This window comes from Mus caroli, unplaced genomic scaffold, assembly GCF_978045245.1.
Source record: "Mus caroli unplaced genomic scaffold, Mus_caroli_1 scaffold_10, whole genome shotgun sequence".
In the NCBI taxonomy this organism is placed as follows: Eukaryota; Metazoa; Chordata; class Mammalia; order Rodentia; family Muridae; genus Mus; species Mus caroli.
In genome coordinates, this window is record NW_028227265.1 from 108,770,005 (window position 1) to 108,788,308 (window position 18,304).

The 18,304-nt window shown below is 44.1% G+C and overlaps 2 protein-coding genes across 6 annotated transcripts; one reads left to right on the forward strand and one right to left on the reverse strand.

The window, feature by feature from the left end:
* Positions 1-2,282: 2,282 nt before the first annotated feature.
* LOC110300142 (beta-defensin 33) lies at positions 2,283-8,350 on the reverse strand. Of its 5 annotated transcripts, none has more exons than XM_085844349.1 (4): positions 8,232-8,349; positions 5,084-5,159; positions 4,845-4,990; positions 2,283-2,500 (listed from the first exon to the last, which is right to left on the reverse strand). In XM_085844349.1, the coding sequence occupies exons 2-4, from the start codon at positions 5,119-5,121 to the stop codon at positions 2,370-2,372; spliced, it is 315 nt and encodes a 104-aa protein (XP_085700475.1). In that variant the 5' UTR covers positions 5,122-5,159; positions 8,232-8,349; the 3' UTR covers positions 2,283-2,369. The 5 variants fall into 5 exon arrangements, with proteins under 5 accessions (XP_085700475.1, XP_085700474.1, XP_085700477.1 ...); XM_085844348.1 differs by lacking the exon at positions 8,232-8,349 and adding an exon at positions 7,308-7,362; XM_085844351.1 differs by lacking the exon at positions 5,084-5,159 and having other exon boundaries at positions 8,232-8,350.
* Positions 8,351-11,801: 3,451 nt separating this feature from the next.
* LOC147002501 (protein PRR14L-like) lies at positions 11,802-17,818 on the forward strand. The gene is given in 11 exon segments (XM_085843495.1): positions 11,802-11,903; positions 11,906-12,039; positions 12,041-12,267; positions 12,377-12,550; positions 12,553-12,956; positions 12,958-14,820; positions 14,822-16,510; positions 16,512-16,948; positions 16,950-17,218; positions 17,221-17,268; positions 17,271-17,818. Coding segments are annotated over 11 exon segments (5,895 nt in total).
* Positions 17,819-18,304: the final 486 nt, after the last annotated feature.

Sequence of the window (18,304 nt, forward strand, 5' to 3'; positions counted from 1 at the left end):
CCTAGGACTTGGGTGGTGAAGGCAGCAGGATTAGGAGGTTTAAGGTCACCCTTAGCTACATGCTTTCAAGGTAACTCAGACCACATGAGAGAGAAAACAAAACAAAACAAAACAACAAAAACGTGGCGCACTCCTTTAGTCCCAGCACTTGGGAGGCAGAGGCAGGTGGATTTCTGAGTTCAAGGCCAACCTGGTCTACAAAGTGCGTTCCAGAACAGCTAGAGCTACACAGAAAAACCCTGTCTCGAAAAACAAAACAAGCAAGCAAACAAACAAAAAAAACAAAGGGAAAAGAAAAGATATACAGGAAGTGGCAACATGAGGTTTGGTCCTTAGAGATGCAGAATCTGGAGGAAAACTTCCATTGTTGGCTAGTGGAATAATGGACATTTCCAGCAAATTAGGTTCTGGTGTTGGAGCTCTAAAGTGTGACTTAGACAGGAGGTAGTTATTTTAGAGACCTTGGGACTCATCTGTGGCAGAAGAGGTAGTATTCACCCATGGGAACACAAAAGTAGCAGAGAGTGTGTGAGGAATAGATACCTTCGAGGTATGGGCACAGGTTAGACATTGAAAAGACATTGCACAAGTTCCTGGTGTTGAGGGTGCCAAACTAAGAAGATGAAAGCCATCTGTGGGGGTGAAGTGAAACCTATGGGGGCTTTGCTTGTAACCATCCTGGTAAGCTTCCTTCCTGTGTACATTCCAGCAGCAGCACAAACTTGCTGAAGAACTATGGGGTTAAAACCATCTTAGCTGAATCTTCAATTCTGATGCCTCCTAGGGAGCCATGCCCAGCTTGAATATTGCACTGAGAATCTATCTTCTTCGTAGGATCAGTTGAGTTTTTAGAAGGTGGATTTTTTTTCTTTATTTTGCCTGGACTGTGAAGAGCAGGCACCCCAGAACTGTTCACAAGTCCTATTGGTAAGCATTGAAGAGTTATTAATGCTCTGTTAAAGGGACAGATTCTGAATTCCTTAGGTCGCCAAGTGGAGTTATAGAAAACTCAGTGAGTTATAGAAAATAATTTATGAAAACAGGAAGACAGTTCAGTGTAATAGATATTCCTGTTGTAGATTTATGAAGCCCAGAGTTTGAATCACGGGACCTGTGTGAAAGCTGGATGTAGTGACCAGTTTTTGTAACTTTAATACTAGGCAAAGTCAGAGGTGAGCTGGAGGGCCTAAGTTTAGTCAAAGATTTCATCTCAAATGATAAGGTGGAAAGTGCTAGAGGAAAGATCCTGAGCCATCCTCTGACTTTCACACACACATGAACAAGTGAACACACGTGTATACATTTCTATTGTCCCTACGACACACAGAAAAAACAAATCATTTCAATCATGATTGACTCCGTCTTTAGGTTTACATTTCTAATATTTCAGGACATTTTATATATTATAAAACCTCTGCCTAATATAACCTATCAGCTACTTCCTGGTTAACTAGACATTTCTCCAGGGGATCGTACAAGATTAGCTTCTCAGAGGAAGCTCAGCCAGCTTCCTGAGGGTTCATAGGGATAGTCACTGGTGACTCTACCTCAACTTTACAGATATTCACTTAACTCCTGTCTCAGTTATTCTATCACTGTGGTGATGAAGGCAAGCTACAGAAGAAAGCATTGAACTGGGGGCATGTTTACAGTTTCAGAGGATTAGTCCATGATCTTTATTGTAGGAAGCTTTAAAGCAGGAAGGCAGGCATATGACTCTGGAATGATTCCTCACAAGGTTCAGAATTATAGGCAGAGAGAGAGAGAGAAAGAGAGAGAGAGAGAGAGACTAAGCCTCACGTGAGCTTTTGAAACTTCAAAGCTTATCTTCCAGTGACACACTCTTCAAACAAGGCCATGCCTCCTAATCCTTTCCAAACAGCTCTAATAACTGGGGAGCCATCAAATATGTGAGCAATCAGGGGCCATTCCTATTCATTCCAATCTGTTTCAACTTTGAGTGCCATTGACAAGTTGGCTCAGCCTTATGTTTCAACTCCCCAGATTTTCTGGTTTAGTTTCCACAAATTGAACCACACACCATCCTTGAGATGGGAAAGGCAGGCAGGACATGGGAATTTCAATATCAACTTCATTTGCTTTTAGCCCCAAAGTTTCAGCAAAGATTCCTCTCTCCTTTTGTAATTCTGTGTGAGCCTTTAATTTCTTGAAAAAGAGGCCAAGATCCTGGGAACACTGGACTCCAACCCCATCAACAACAGCACATTCTCCACTTTTAAGCTCACTGCCATCTCACCTAAAATCTACACCATTGAAAAGAATAGCTGTACATAATGGTGTTTTTATTTCCCAGAAATCAGAGCAGTTGACTGCTCTCTGGAAGTACTGCATGTATCAGCAACTGGCCATCACAACCTACAGCAGTGTTTGTATCGACTCTTGCATTCTGCAGGCAGGATAGAGCATCCGTGAGTTTTCTGAGACTTGCAAATGCCACCCATTTTCTCACACTGACGAAACTTTGAGTTTCTTTTGCGCCCTGTGAGTAAAAAAGGAAAGAAGTGAAGAAACGAAACTGCGCTTCATTAAACCAAAGATACTATAATTTATTGTACCTGGGAAGGGTGGGTAAAGAGTCTATGACACTCATGCTGGCTTTCTGGTAGCTCAGGTGTGCCCTGCACTGGTAATCATTTTCTCACTGGCCGACTATTAAAGGGAAAATCAGAAGAGGGGGATCGTTTGATAATGGGTGAAATTCACATTTCAGTGTCTTTGAAGAAAACAACTGGAGGAGAGCCAAGTTTACTCTCTTTCTCTCTGTCTCTGTTTGTCTGTCTCTGTCTCTTTGTCACTCTCTGTCTGTCTCTGTCTCTCTCTCATTGTCTTTATGTTAAGTGCAGAGATGACCTGTGGTATCTGAGATCTATGTAACCCTCAGAGCCTGGTGTTTTGTTTCCTGGGCCTTCAGAAAGTCTGGGATGCCTGTAACTTAGTTTCATTTTCCTGAAGATGCTCAGAGCAGAAAAAGCACCCCTCATGACTATGTTCCGAGAATGTGAGTCTAATTTACTTCCTTCCACGTGTTCTTTATAAAGCCTTTCTAATGTGCCTTCCTCCTAGACAGTGTGAAACTTGAAAGTGTACACCAAATATCAGGCAGACACAATGACTGAATGACGTGTGTTGCTGATGCTTGAGCAACATGCCTCCCGTGTTTGGTGTGGTGTGTGTGACTTCATACCCTGTGACAGCTTCACACATGAGTGTGAGCTCTCCTATGACCCAGCATGTTAGAATATTTGAAGTCATGGAAAGAGTAGGGCAGGAGTGGAAGAGAACCCAGATCCTGTACAAAATCAAAATCCAGGAATGAAAGACAGAAGGAAACACTAAGTTTCTACCGAAGCATGTGGCTTTTTTGAGGTGCTGTGTTGTGATGGAAAGCAAGCAGCTGGACTATCACTACATCACATTGCCACTGTAAACAAGTAGGCTTTTTCAGATGAAAACAAAAGAAACCATTCAGCTATAGACATATGCTTCTGTCTATAGCCATCTCCACAACCAAATTTATCGAGCATGGATATAATCATCATCTTACTATTATCATAAAACTATCATTCATCTATCCATATTCCCCTCCCCTTCTCTCCTCCTTTAGATTGTTCAAAAATTCATCTGGATCTCCACTGTTTCGACATAAAAAATATGATTATCTTATCTTTTGCCTAAGTGCATATAGCTATGAGCTCAGCCAGTGAATTTTGACCAGCAATGGTACCTCTGGGGCCTCGAGTCTTTAACTTCTAGTGGGGAAGTTAAATGCTCTTCCCATTTGCGGTGGCAGCAACAGTAATGGTGGTAGCTGATCCATCAGCTGGACTGATGGATTCCAGTGAGCAGAATATCCTTGTGGCCTGAGTGGAATTTTTTTTTTTTTTACCTCAGCAAGGATGAACCACTTTATTCTTTTATGTTATCAAGCCTGAGGTCGCTGTTTCCTCCATACAAGATCTCCAGGTAAAATGTAAGACCACCTCATTAAATCTAAATTTTTAGCTAGATAAGAATTGAGCTTGTAGAATAAGCAAACTTCAAACACCGTGTGGGCCATATTCACACTGAAAAGCAACTCTTGCTTATCTATAGCATCATAAATAGATTTCTTATCTAACATTGTTGGGTATTTGAAAGTATCACCTGTAGAATTAAATCATTTTTACTTGTGAATTTCACCATGTATTGCCTGGGTGCCTTGAAGCAAGTTTACATCATTTTCTACATAACAGCTATAAAATACCCACCCTATAACTATTGTTGCAAAGGGTGAAGGAGCTATGGCATGTTAGAAGCCTGCTTTGTGGCCAAGCATGGTGGTGTACATTTTCAGTCCTAGCATTTAGAAGGAGAATGATGTAAATTTGAGTCCAGCTTTGTCTACATAGTGAGGTCCAGGCCACTGGTAGTATATGAAACTCAAAGTACACCATGTCTCTGAGATCACATCTTCAGGAGCTTCATGGAGTCTGGCCTTGTTGCATCAGAGTCAAGAATCAGAGAGGGGCACGTGCATGCATCCCAGAGGTTAGCTTACATCCTTTTTACAGATCAGGATCCGATGCCCAGGAAGTGCATGGGTCTTCCCTTATTAATATACATAATCAAGATATCCCCCTGTAGACATACCTAGAGGTCCTTCACCAACATGATGCTGAGTCTGTCAAGGTGACAGCACCAGTAGCCAGATACATTATGCTTCTTGTGGTTATGTCAAGACATTTTATTATTACGTATTTCGTTTCATGATTAAATTTGTTTGCCTTACTCCAGGCTCCAAATTCAACTACTATCTCCTCCATCCAGGTGGGTTCACAGCTTACCTGATGTAATCTGAGCGAGACACACAAGGAGGATGAAGAGAAGAAATAACAGCCTCATGGTGAGAAGTGAGGTCTTGGGGTGGAGGGAGGGAGCAGCGGTGTGTGAGGGCAAGTCCTTCAGTGCACACCGATGGCAGCAGATTGATCTAGGAGAGTTGGAATGATGCAGCTGGAAGAACAGTTTGCATGCTTAGTGCAGATGTTCAACTAGGACTAAGGTGGGACTGAGGATGCCTTACCTATGAACACATGAGTACAGACCCAAAGACAGAAGCATTTAGCTGAGCATGGCAGTACACACTTGTAATTGCAATCCTTGGGAAGTAAAAGGCAGAGGGATTGTGAATTGAAGCCAGCCTAGGTTATACAGGGAGTGCTAGAACAGTATGGGCTACATGGTGAAAATATGTCTCAAACACACACACACACACACACACACACACACACACACACACACACACACACACACTTCATTTCTCAGAGCCATGGAGGTGAGAATCCCATGGTAAGAGTGTTGGCAGATCTGTTTTGTAAGAATGTGGATCTCTCTAATGAGAGCCCTCATCACAACACTTACTCTCACTTCATTCCTCACAGGGGTATCTCAACATGGAGTTTTTCAGGGAACACAAACATGAAGCCTATTAACACTTCTTTGTCTCCTCTCTGCTCTCTTTCATCTGCCCATCCATTTATTCAGCTGCGAGCTGATGGCTTTGAGACAGCATCAGTATTAAAGCAGCTTCTGGCCCTGTGTATCTTGCCAGCTCTGCAAGAGCCAACCATGGTAAGAGCTTGAGCTCTTTCTCAATTGGTTAGCACAAAATACTGAAACTGAAAAGAGAAAGAAGGGAGTTTCCATTGACAAAAATTTCTTCCTATTTTTAGCTCCTGAAATGGGGGAGGTGTGCCCCTATAATCCAAGCACCTGACATACAGAAGGAGAGTTCAAGGCCAGTTTGGTCTACATAGCAAGTTTGAGGTCAGCCAGTGCTACATGGAGAGACTCTGTCTCAGCAAACAAAACAAACACAAGTCCTTTGAATCACATGTAGAAATGAAACTCATTGGAAAATCCTGACTTACTATAAGAATGTGTGGTGTGTGTGTGTGTGTCTGTGTGGGCTGTGTATATGTATGTGTTTGTGGGGGGTTGTATGTGTGTGAGTTTTGTGGGTGTTTCAATGTGTTTGGGGGATTGTATGTGTATGCATGTGTTTGTGGTGTGTGTGTGTGTGTGTGTGTGTGTATGTGGTGTGGTGTGCACATGTACCACCCACATACTCACATGAACTCACATCCCTAAGAACTATAAGATTAGGGAATGTATGTGGGTCACAAAGGTCTAGTAAGGTCTAGTCATCCTTTCTATCAGAGGGCAAGGTCATGGCAGGGTAGACTGTGGTAGGTTGAGAGGCTAAAGCAAGGTTACCAAATGAGTAATCACCTGAAGAGAAGTGCATCCTAGATTTTAAGGTTTCTTTACTGATAATTGCAATGGGACAAGAGGCAGACTGGGAAAAAGAAGCTATGTCTGCCTCATTTCTAGGGAAACTTCTCATTTAGCAAGCATATACCTGCACCATAGAGCCATTCTCTTTCCTCTCCATCCCCAATGCCTGGTAATAACCTAAACCAATGACTGACCAAAATAGTTTTGTAGAACATGGTGATTATTGATGGCTTATCTTTCCAACTTTTTATTTGCCCATTTCCCTTCTCAGCCTAAACATAATGGAAGGATTTGATCAGAGAATGTAAGTGAGTACCCGGTTCCTACTTGGAAGTCACCTCTATAGTTTAGAATGTATCTCCAAACTTACAGTAAAATCAAACAACCTTCACTTTGCGCTACACACTTATCACAGTGCATCTCATGAAAACAGTACCCATGCAGACATTCCTTAATCTCAAAGGAGACTCTGAAGAGGCCCCCCTATCTATTCTCAATTGTAAAAATACATCTATTTTTCTCTTTAAAAGTCTTCAACACAGTAGGTTATAATCAGTTGGTTTTAGAGTGAGGCTTGGGCGTTATGGATGACTTCCCTTACATTCAGACCCTACTGTGCCCCCTACTGGGTTTTGAGAGATCTGGAGAAGATTCATTACCCTGTTCTTCAGTGTCTCTGGGAAAACATTTACTTCCTCCCCAGCTTCCTCCTCCCAAGTTTTCCTCACTCATAAGGAAACTAATTCTATTCAGGAAGGCTGCCAGTATCAAATCAAGTACCCAAAAATCTTGCTTTTTAATATTCCCTGCCCTGTGATTTATATTTGAACAGGTAACTTTTGAGCAGATACCACACTCAGATGATAGCAAATGAGGAAAGAAAAGAAAGCACATGGTGTGAGCTTTGCCCACATGTCTCTCTCTTTCTTATACATGCAAGTAAAAAAGCAATCCTCTCCATCAGTCCCTCACCTCTTCTTCATCACAAGATGTCTCTCCTAATAGCTTACCTAGAAGTTGGCTCCCTCTGCCCTCCACAGGTAATGTGCTGCCTGTCCATTGAGGCAGGGCCACTTGGGAGCAGGTGCCAATTATGACCTAATTAGGAGTCAGGAAAACCATGTGCAGAGGGAAGGCCTCATAAAACACCCACTATGACCCTGCTGACTAGTCAGACCTGAGTGGCGAAAGGAAGACAAAGGAAGTGTGGCTTGGGTGATACCTGTTTCAAGCTATTTCACTGAAAAACTAAGCAAAGCAATGCATAGTAACTGAGGGGTAACAGTGTCAAAACCATCTTTAAATTCATACACTCAGTAGTGGGGTATACAAGATAAAACTTTATGGCCAAAGAGCCAAGATCCTCTCAGTGATTTTCTTGAATCACTACACCTTTCTAGTATGTCTTCAGGCTCGGTTTTGTTGTTGTTTCTTTGGTTTTGTTTTTGTTGTTGTTTGTTTGCTTTTTTTTAAAAGATTGATACTTTTCAAGGAGACTAAACAGTCTACAAACCACAGGAAAATAGAAAATATTAGGACAATCAAAATAGCCTTTGTGAGTTCCACAAATAGCCCATGCTTGACAGGCCCCAGGAATAAAGAATCAGTGTAATCAGAGGCCAAGAAACACCAATCTTGGAGATGTAACCATACCGCTTTTACATCTAAGTTTGCCCTGTCCTCTGCAATAAACACTGGTCACACAAGCTAAGTTTTATCAGTCACAGGCCAGAAGGAAACTCCTGTAGACTTAGCCCCATTGTATAAGCTTGTAACGGAAGACTTTTACAAAAGATAAAACCACCCTCAAACCTAGTTCACTTAAACACCTCTCATGGTCCTTGGTTTACACTGAGCCTGACTAGGTGTCTGGTAGGAAGGATGCTCATGAATTGGCAGATTGAAGCTGGGCCTAGAGTCTTCTCAAAACTCACATGCATATTTGCTGAGCTGAGAGGGCTTAAGAAGCTGGTGGGGGTAGCCCTCTTCTTCCCCTCATGGTCTCTCAAACATAGTGATTTCAAAATGATTAGGACTTGCATCTTGTGTTTAAAGGCTCAAAACACCGGGCATGGATTGTGGCAGCCAGAGAACCACATGTCAGACTCACATCCTTTATGACATCAGAGGTTCTTCAGCAAGATTACCTTCTCAGTTAAGACAACTGCAATGGCCTACTTTGGAGGCAAGGGAAGCTTCCATAAGCCATCTCTTGATGGAAGATTGAGCTGCTTTGACATTTGGAAATGCAATATCTTGTATGCAGAATGTAGAAGCACATATACTACAGAGAGACTCCTTAAAAATGAAACCCAAATCACTTTACCTGGACCCCCCCCCCAACACACTGTTCAGGAGAAGCTGAAGTTGGGACTGTCCATGCTGGATCCAATAGGCCTGACTTCCAAATGGTAGCCATGTTTTGGGGAAAGTTAACAGACTTTTCCTTTCCAACCACTTAAAGACTCTGGCCTCAGATAAGGAGAGATATTTGCCTACTCTTTTGCACAATTTGCCCCACCTTTAGGTACATGCTAAATTTTCTGTCAACTCAGATGATTTAAGCTAAAATCAGCTTTAGGTTAAAAGGGGGGGTGGCGGTCATGAAATGGGAGCAAGACAATAGTCAATTCTTCCTTTGTCTACTCCCACGTGGACCTAACATGCTAACCCATCTATTTACCGCATGAGTACAAAAATGACCAACGCATATTGGTCTTCCTAACAGTGATGGCAATCAAATATATCTGTGGTTTTGAGTCACTTACATTGTGTCTCGATCTAAGCATTTTCCAGGTATTGTTTCAATAAGTTCTGTTATGAGAGTGAATCTACATTCTCCAGTCTTCTGGGACCAGTGTTCACTCCCAGCCACACAGCTAAAATTCCTAATGACGATTGTGGGCACATCTCTATTGTTTCTGAAAAGTCCCCTCATGCATTTGTGCTCAACCAGCTTTGCCCCCAGTACTCCCCATCCTTGACCGTGTCTCTTCAGCACCCAGGACATCTACCCTTTTCCTTGAGCAGCTTCCTCCTCATCCCTGATACCCACTGTGGTGGAGTCTCTATCTCTCTGTCATATCCTACACCAGTAGACTGCTGTATGTGACAGGATCCTGTGAACCTCTAGAGAGAGTGCATGGAGATCTCTCCTGATCAAGGCATGGAAGAGAAGAAATTAGCTGAGGAAAGGAGCATTCTTTCTCACCATGGGACTCTGGCATCTTCTCTCATTTTCTTATCTATAATAAACCCTGAAGAGAGTGTCTCTTTCTTCTCTCCTATAAATCAGAATTTCTCCAAACATGCCACTTTCTTGTGAAGATTTTTTTTTTAATTGGAAACAACTGTGTTTGCCTAAAAGTGGTCTTGGACTCTGACCCACCAGGTCTAACTCTAGAAACATCCATGTCCCCAAAAGCAATGAGCAGAACCTGCCCAAAAGACTCACTAAACCAATTCACATCCTCTATGTGTTTCACTCTCATCTTGCTGCCCCGAAAAGGCTGAGCTCTGATCCCCCTTTCTGGTCTTCTTCTATACCCTTTGTTGAGATGTTCCTGTTCCACCTGGGGTCCTCTTGGGGAATAGGCCCTACACTCTTAAAACTTGTTCCTGCTAGTTGTCCTGACTCACTTCAATCCCCATGACCAGGGCCAAAGAATCCAGGATGACTGAAGGAAATATCTTCCCCCTTCACATCCCTCATGGACCACAGTCCCTAGTGGCCTCTACAACAACCTTGTAGTAGAGAGTCTTGTAAACTACAAACTTGTTTGGGCTCCTTGCTTTCCTTCACTGCCATATTATATACGATTTCAAGGGACAAAAGCAAGAAGCCATGTGAAAGTAAAAACTTGGTCTGCCAGTGGAAAGATCAAGCTTAAGACAGACTCTGATCTCTTTCCCTTACTCACTATAGTCTTCACCCTGCTCTTCATTCTCATTGCTTTGAACAATATCTTGTTTTCTATAAGTTCCTTGTGTCTTATGTCTACATGTAAGAAAGTCCCCCACTGACTCATCTTGGCCATTCAATTTAAAATAACATGATGCAATATTTCCCATCAGTGTCCAGTACATAAATGAATAAGAAACTATGGAACCTACACCCAAGAGCTCTCATAGCCAAAGTGTGCATTAAAGTCTTAACCACACCCATACTAAATGATGACTAAATAAATGACTAAGATGAATAAGCTAAAGGGAATCTGGGGTCACCTTCTTTGCCTTGCATTGGGATTGGATGGACAAAGCAAAGAGGTTAAGGAGGCAGAGGGATGCAGAAGGCAGGCAGAGTGGCTGTGTGTGCTGGCTACAGGGAATCATCAAGCACATAAGAGACAGGGACAGATAGCCATAAAGTCTGGAAGCATAAGAGAGCCCTGCTTGTGTCACTGATTGATTTCTACAGGGATTTTAGAATTCAGCCCATGAGAAAACAAACTTCGAGCTCACGCAGCTCTTAGGCAACAGGTGTTTGCATTTAAGCAAATAACTTTAATTTTGTTTACGTTCTGTCCATCTTCATGGAGGAGCAAATTCTGGTGTTTCTTTGGTTCATAGGATCTTCATCTTCTTCTATATTATCTCTTGCAGCATTTGAGGAAAGGAACTCCACGCTGCCAATCTGATGAGTATTACCAAAGCACCTATACTGGCATATGCCTCATTTCATCCAGCAACTTAATCGACTATTGATTTTTTGGCTAAAAGCTGAAAGATAAGTAAGAAAAACCACACATTAGAATTGAAAGTGCCGGGCCTCGGATCCCGAAGATTTGGTAGAGTTGGCGGCGGCGGGGATAGCAGGGACAGAGGCAGCCGATGCCAAAATGGCGGGATGAGCACCGACTGCGGAGGAGGCCACAGGCCTTTCAGGGAGCCAAAGGGCACTGAAGCAGCGCTGTTAGTGACAAACACCCACAGACATCCAGGAGATCAGGCTCTACGTCCCTGGGAGAAAAAAGCTTCTCAGAGTCCTGGTTCCAGGGGAAAGAGGCTCCCAATTCAACCTTCATCTGCAGGGAACCCCCAACTTCTCTCCTTGGAGAGGACGACGCCCCTTGTTGGTATACGCCTTTCCTCGGCTCTGGTCGATTTGTCAGCGAAGGGAGACCCGCTTATGGTGCCAAGGGGAATTCTTTATTCAAAGGAGCGACCCCCACTTTGGTCAACGTCTTCCAAGTAAAGAAAATTCTCAACTTTTCCAACAGTGACAGAGAAAAGGCCTCTTCTCCAAATTCCCTCATGGAAGAATTGGATACAGTGTCTGCATGTCCCTTAAGGAGGGACTGGCTGCAGAATCTGAATCTTTGGAAAAAAAAGCCCTTTCCTCAAGACAAGGTTTTGCTGTGTGACCCTGGCTGTCCTGTAATTCTCTCTGTAGACCAGGCTGCCGTCAGTCTTGGAGATCCACCTGCCTCTGCCTCCCGAGTGACGGGATTAAATGGTAAACCATTGATGCAAAAGACTTGACTCCATAATCTCCATCTGCCCTAATGCTGTTATCTGGAGTAGAGACCCAGCCAGTTCCACTTGATTCCTCCATGTCTGCTGTGGTACAGGATTTGTACTCGGAACTCTCAGTATGTGTCTCCAAAGAGAGCTTCATGCTGAGCAGGAGCCAAGTAAGATTGCAGATGTAAAGCCTGGAGCTTCACGCTCTCCTCTAAGTCATGGCAGGGCCTCACCCCTGGGGTTGCAGAGGACTCATACAGAAGGTTGTCGAGAAGAAAGCTGAGACCTTGGATTGTGGGGGCAAGAATGGGTGGCGCTGACTAGTGGATCCTACAAGAGATCCTATGGCTTATGAGATCTTGGATAGGGAAGAGAGACCCAAGAGAATGGAGCCAAAGGTCTCCAGAGATCAAGGAGACCAGGCACAAGTTTTCAGAGACCCATGTGAGGGAGCAAAGGAAGACCCGTGCCAACATTCCACAGCTACTAAAGAAAAGATCTGCCCCTGTCAGAAGGCACTTACAGGAGCTGCATGCTGACACACACCTGCAGTCCCACCACTCAAGAAGCTGAGGCAGGATGACTATAGCTTTGTTTGCATCTGCTTCAAGTTCAGACTCCAGAGAAGATCTCCTCCTGAGACAATCCAGCAACCGACCTGTATGTGCAGACCTCCTTGGAGATCCACAAAAGAACAGAGGAAATGTACACAATACGACTGCAACTCTGCCAGAACTCACAGAAGAGAGATAAGGGAACTGTACTGTTTCCAAAATGAGCAAAGGGAAAGAAAGTCATGTGACTTACACCCTCTCTGTGAAGATGACAATCACCAGCAGAGTCTCAGCCACTGCAAGGAAAAGCACAGTTCTGCACATAATAGCTCCATCACTAAAGGAAGCATAGATAAAATAAAGCCCTCGGAAGAAAATTCTAAAATTTTATATCTCACATCATTTTTGTCTGGTTCAAAATCCTTAGAAAAATGTGGTTTCGAATACAGTGGATTGATAAAGGCATGTGCTGAAAAAACCCGGAAGGTTGATCAAATCGAGGACTTCACTTGTGGAGAAGAAAGGACTGTGGAATCCAGTAACCACAGCAACTGTCACAATCAAGCTGGTTGTCCCTGTACAGACAGCTGTACTTCCATGCTTAATTCTTCTACTGAAGCCACAGAAATTATGTTTAAAAAATACCTATGTGATAATTACTTTAAACCTTCATGGTAATTTGATAAACTCTGAGGACCATAGAAAAACTGTTGATGTGTCCCATCCTGAGAAACGCTCTGAGGAAAGCAGCTTTTCCTTGTTGGTGCATATTGGAGAGCCTGAACAAACAACTGTAATGTCCAGTGCATTAAATGGGAAGATTTACAGTAAAGATGCTACTAAGTCTGTAGTCAGCATCCAGAGGGGTCTGGGTGACTCTCTGCCAAGTACAGCATTGTGCAACGACTTTCTGTCTGAAAGAAAGCCTCCTCAGAGTTTGATGTCAGAAGACCCAGGAAGTTCTGAACATAATAAAATATCAAAACCCACGAAAGGTACTGCAAAATTACCATCATCTCCAGGAAAACTTGTTCAGACCTCATGTGACAGCATTTCACATTTTGATGAGCCCATCACCACCTGTGAGATGAGTGAATGTTCTCCTAACCGAGCCCTGGTTGCACACAAAGTAGAGCATGAATATGTTTCACATCAACAAGTGTCCCTTAGTTCTCAAGACCATGTGACAACTGACTCTCTAAGTATAAACAGAGAAATGCCTTCAGCAACATGCAGAGATGTTCAAGAGAGCCATCATTCTCTGGAGAATGGAGTAAATGTTACCCCTGATACTCAAACCATTCCTGCTGAGACAAAAAGGGAAACCATGTCTCCACAAGGCGACAGAGCCTGTGGTGCCTCTTCATTCATACAAACCTTAAACAACAAAACAAGACTCTCAGAAGGGCAAAGAGAAATGACTGCTGTAAATTCCACGTTCTTCTCAAGTGTGAGAGGAGCAGCTGCCTCTTCCTTTGTCACAGAGTGTCAAAATGTTCAGTCTCGGGATATCTTCAGCTGTCATTGCATAACACAAGATGCATCTGAAAAGAACATGTGTTCTGCTTGTGCTGCCTGTGAACCGAGAAAAGATTCTCTGAAAGTTAGCAACTGTAAAATCAAATGTGGAAATACATCTCAGGATGGTAATCACTGTTCCCAAAGACCAGAAGGTTTTGTAGAAAAGAGCACCCTCTTGGAGGGTGAACCTGCTGGGAGAGAAGTGCAAAGCAGCTTTCTAGGAGGCAAAGTCAGAAGTGCAGTGGCAGCAGCTGTGACACATAGTGCTTCTCTGAACACAGCCACTCACATGGAAACTGGTGATGAAGGACTGCTTGGAAAGAAACAAGATCAACACAAAGGCACTGAGATTTATAAACACAGCATCTCTGCTTGTGACACACAAGAACTAAAGCAATCTGCAAACATTCCAAGTCCTGAAACATTAGTGGACCAGTCTCTGAGTGTTATTTCATCTCATTTTAAAACCATGTACCAAGCAGCTGAAAATCTTCACCAGAAAGCAGATGAAGTCTCAGACTGTCAGAGTAACCAAAATAGTCTAGACAAATGCAGATGTGAAGGTAAGCCAGCCGGGGAAGGACTAAATGGTGACTCTGGAGAGACCGTCCCTGAGGTCAGCCACAGGCAGAAGGATCTGACAGTCAGCTCAGGCAGTAAAGTCCCTCTGTCTTGTGGTGGTTTAAAGATAAAAGATCCCAAAAGAGCCTTTATAGATATTCCTGGTTCTGAAGAGTTCACACACAGTATGCTAGATGTCATATGTCCAGACTGCATAGATGAGCCTCCAGAGGGAGTGCTGGGTGTGGAAGCATCTAGTCTGTCTGGTCATTGTACAAGGCAAGATACACTGGCATACCACGAGACTATAAGAAGTACCTCATTGCTTCGAGGAGAACTGAATGTTGGATTTAAAGGTACAGAACTCCCAAATGCTGCTGCTTCTTCAGTAGACTCACCTGAAATACAAAAATCACGCGAAGAAAAAAGTATGCAACTCTCTAAAAGACTATGAAATGGAAGACTGTCCAGACTCTGCCATTGATCATGAAGGAAAATCTGCTGTGGATCATGAACCAAATCTAAGAGCACTGGATAGAGGAGGTGTGTCTTTATACTCCATTCATTGTGAGCATCAAGGTAAAGGAGGATCCCTGATAGAAGGGCTGAGACTTGAAGCAAATTCTGAGTTTGGCAAGAGGAAAACCTTTGGATTATCCTTAAAAGACTCAGTGTCTCCTGGGGGCCAAGACTCTATCAAGATGGTGCATTCTTGTCTGTCTTCTCGGGAACATTCACTAGCTGGTGTTTATGATGAAATTCCTAACTCAAAACATCACTTTAAACCCAAAGACGATGAAATGCTTTGTGAAAATGTCAAGGATTGCACAGTCCTTTCTGACATGAAGGAAGGAATACCAATGGATTTGCATAGTGAAGGAGATAGCACATACATCAGTGTCAACAAAAATGTTTGCAAAACTTGTCACTCTCATAAGAATTCCATTGATAAACATTTGCCTATGACAATGGAAACAGCAATTAGAATGAATAAAGAAGAAACTGAAAAACATCAGATGGGACTACTGGGTCACATACCTGTTGGAGAAGCATCTGAGGAGACTATCACCAGAGAAGGTCATGGTGGTAATTCCCAGACCCACTTGAAATGCCAGAGAGTGCAAAATGTTACTGAAGCCCCACAAAACCAGGGAGCTGTGGACTCTGCCTTGCCAAAGGAAGCGTGTACACACCAAAGGGGCATACATGCACTGCTGGAACAACACTTGTCATCAGGCACATTGTCAGATGAGATGCAGGATAAGCAACCTGTGGCCGACCAAGATGAGTCCATCCTGATGGGAGCAATCGCCCTAAGAAAGCCATCCAAGGACAGAATTGCTAGACAGCTTCAGAGGTTGAAATACCCCAAAGAAGAAAGCTTATGTCATTCATTAAAGAAAGACACTGAGCTATGCACAGGTACTTGCCTTCCTGGTGCCTCCTGGAAAGAACATGACCCCAGCTTTGCTGGAGGTGACCGAATACGCGGTGCCTTTGTGACTCTGTCATATCAGCAAAGATTGCTTCCTGTAAAGAAGCAGCCGCATCGGACGTGTAAGAGAATTTCCTGTCAGGAGCTGGTCACTGTTCGGAAAAAAATAAGTAAAGTGAGAAATTCTGATTGTGGAAAGAGTTTCTCTAAACCAATCCCCACAAAAGCACACAGACTTCTCAGCCCATGTAAGCCATTGGAATCTGAAACTGTAGCTAGCGAGAGCTTGTGTAGCCACATACCAAAGCCGAAGGCTACTCTGTGCCATTCCTTGAGGAGCCTGAGTTGTAGGAAGCCTACCAAAGAATCAGCCTTACTAAACAAGCTGTCTGTCCTTGCCTCCAGACTGACAATGGCAACAAAGCCCCAGAAACTCAGATATCGGCGGCGGTATTCCTCTTCCCTTGTTCCATTGGCTAAAAACTACAAGCGCCTCAGATATAAAAAGCTCCTAGATGGATTTTCACATAATGCAATGCAGCTGGACCCATATTTGACAGCAACTGGGTGGAATAGAGGGTTTAGCAGTAGGCCCTTGGCACTTTATTCTCTTGAAGCTGTTAAAATGAGCTTCATAGATTTAAGCAACAAGATACTGTCACTGCTGTTTGGTACAGAAAAACGTCTCATTTTCCTTTCATGTGAAATCAGTGTCCAGCTTCATGGCTGAGTCCTCCAGGACTTTTCCTGAGCACTGTGCTCCTTCGAGGTTTGCCTTAACAGAGGCCTCCCAGTGCTCAGCTCCAGCTCCTAAGTGGACCCTCTCTTTTTTCTTGTCCCACGGTTGCCCTGGGATGGCCACATTCAGGGAAGACAGTGGCCTCAGTAGTCAGACACACACTCAGGCTTCTCTCCAAGATTAGGGAGGCACTGCCATAGTTCAGAGCAGGGCAGACTGCTCTGGCCTTGGCATTCACACACTTCTAGCACTTTGTTCACCTGGATGTTACCGAATCTGGACAAAAAGATGGAACTTCTCCAGTAATATGTCTATCATGCAGAGGCTCTTCCTGACCCAGTTTACACAGGGACTAAAAGGGTTAAGGTCTCCAGCCTCTAGCAGATAAGGTCTTCTGTTCTCTGCCCTACTCGGTGGGCCGAGTGTTGTCCCTTTGGAGTCAGCACGGGCCCTCTTGTACCTTCAAATTGCCAGCTCTTCATTCCACTCATAGTAAGCAGCAGGGGAGCCTGAGTGCCCCGAGCAGCCACACCACCATACCAAATGTGCCTCTTCCAGGCATGGGAAATGTCCACAACACCAACAGCAGTCACCTGAGGCTAGAGCCTGTGTTTCCTGCCTTGGTGCCAAAGTCTTGCTTGGTAACAGAAGCGCTGTCAGCACACTGCTGCTCTCTGCCTCTGAGCTTGCGGCTCCTGGTGTGATGAGTTGGATGGTATGTCAGCAGCCTGCCCCCGACCACAGAGCAGCCGTGCACAGCAGAAAGAGGCTGAGCCAGAGAAGAGACCAAAGAAAGTCTCACAGATCCACATCCGGAAAATTATCCCTAAACCAGATCCCGACCTTACCCCAATGGGCCTGCCTCGGCCCAAAAGGTTAATGAAGAAGGAGTTTAGTTTAGAGGAAATCTATACAAATAAGAATTACAAGTCTCCTCCTGTGAGCAGGTGTTTAGAGACTATCTTTGAGCAACCCAAAGAACGAAATGGTACCCTTGTCTCTATCAGCCAGCTGAAAAGGAAGCGTGTTCTGGAATTCCAGGATTTTACCGTCCCTCGAAAGAGACGAGCTCGAGGTAAAGTGAAGCTGGCCGGCAGCTTCACCAGGGCCCAGAAGGCGGCTCTGCAGACTCAGCAGCTGGATGCTCTTCTGATTCAGAAGCTGATGGAGCTGGAGACTTTCTTCGCCAAGGAGGAGGAGCAGGAGCATCAGCCAGCTGCTGAGAACAGTTCCGGGTCTCCATTTTGAACTTCTGCACACCTCCCTGGAAGAGGTTCCCTGATTTTAATCCCTGTGCCCAAACCACTCACAATGCCCAGCCCATGAATTTTTACTTATTTCAAGGTGCAGCCTTTTTAGAAGCTGGTGAAGAAGGGCCCTCTAATTCTACTGCTGAGTCTAGAGCCTCAGGAATGCTCCCTTTCTCCTGGGAATGGTCCCGAGTGACCAGGCCACCTCCTTCCCGTCTCCCATCACAGGTGGAAAAGCCACACATCTTAAGCAACACTAGGAATCTAAAGCCTCGTTGTCTGTGCGTCCACACGAAAGCTCCTCTCCATTCATGGTGCTGCTCGCCCAAGATGACTTAGAAACCTGGCCTGGGGAGGACCTGGCTGCCTGGCCTGCGTGTTCTCACTAGCTTATTATGGTGACTAAGAAAGATGAACTGGTGTGTTTCCTGACTTTGATTCTGTCTGCCCAGGACCTTCATTCTGAGAGAATGTGTGTTTGTGG

What these genes read in the sequence shown, in the direction of transcription:
- LOC110300142 (XM_085844347.1), bottom strand. Translation starts at nt 8,339, where the DNA reads ATGCAAGTCCTAATCATTTTGAAATCACTATGTTTGAGAGACCATGAG. An exon ending in TCAGCTCAGCAAATATGCAT is followed by an intron (nt 5,014 to 8,231) that starts GTGAGTTTTGAG and finishes CTGTTCTTCCAG; the next exon opens with CTGCATCATTCCAACTCTCC. An exon ending in TCTCGCTCAGATTACATCAG is followed by an intron (nt 2,501 to 4,844) that starts GTAAGCTGTGAA and finishes TTTTACTCACAG; the next exon opens with GGCGCAAAAGAAACTCAAAG.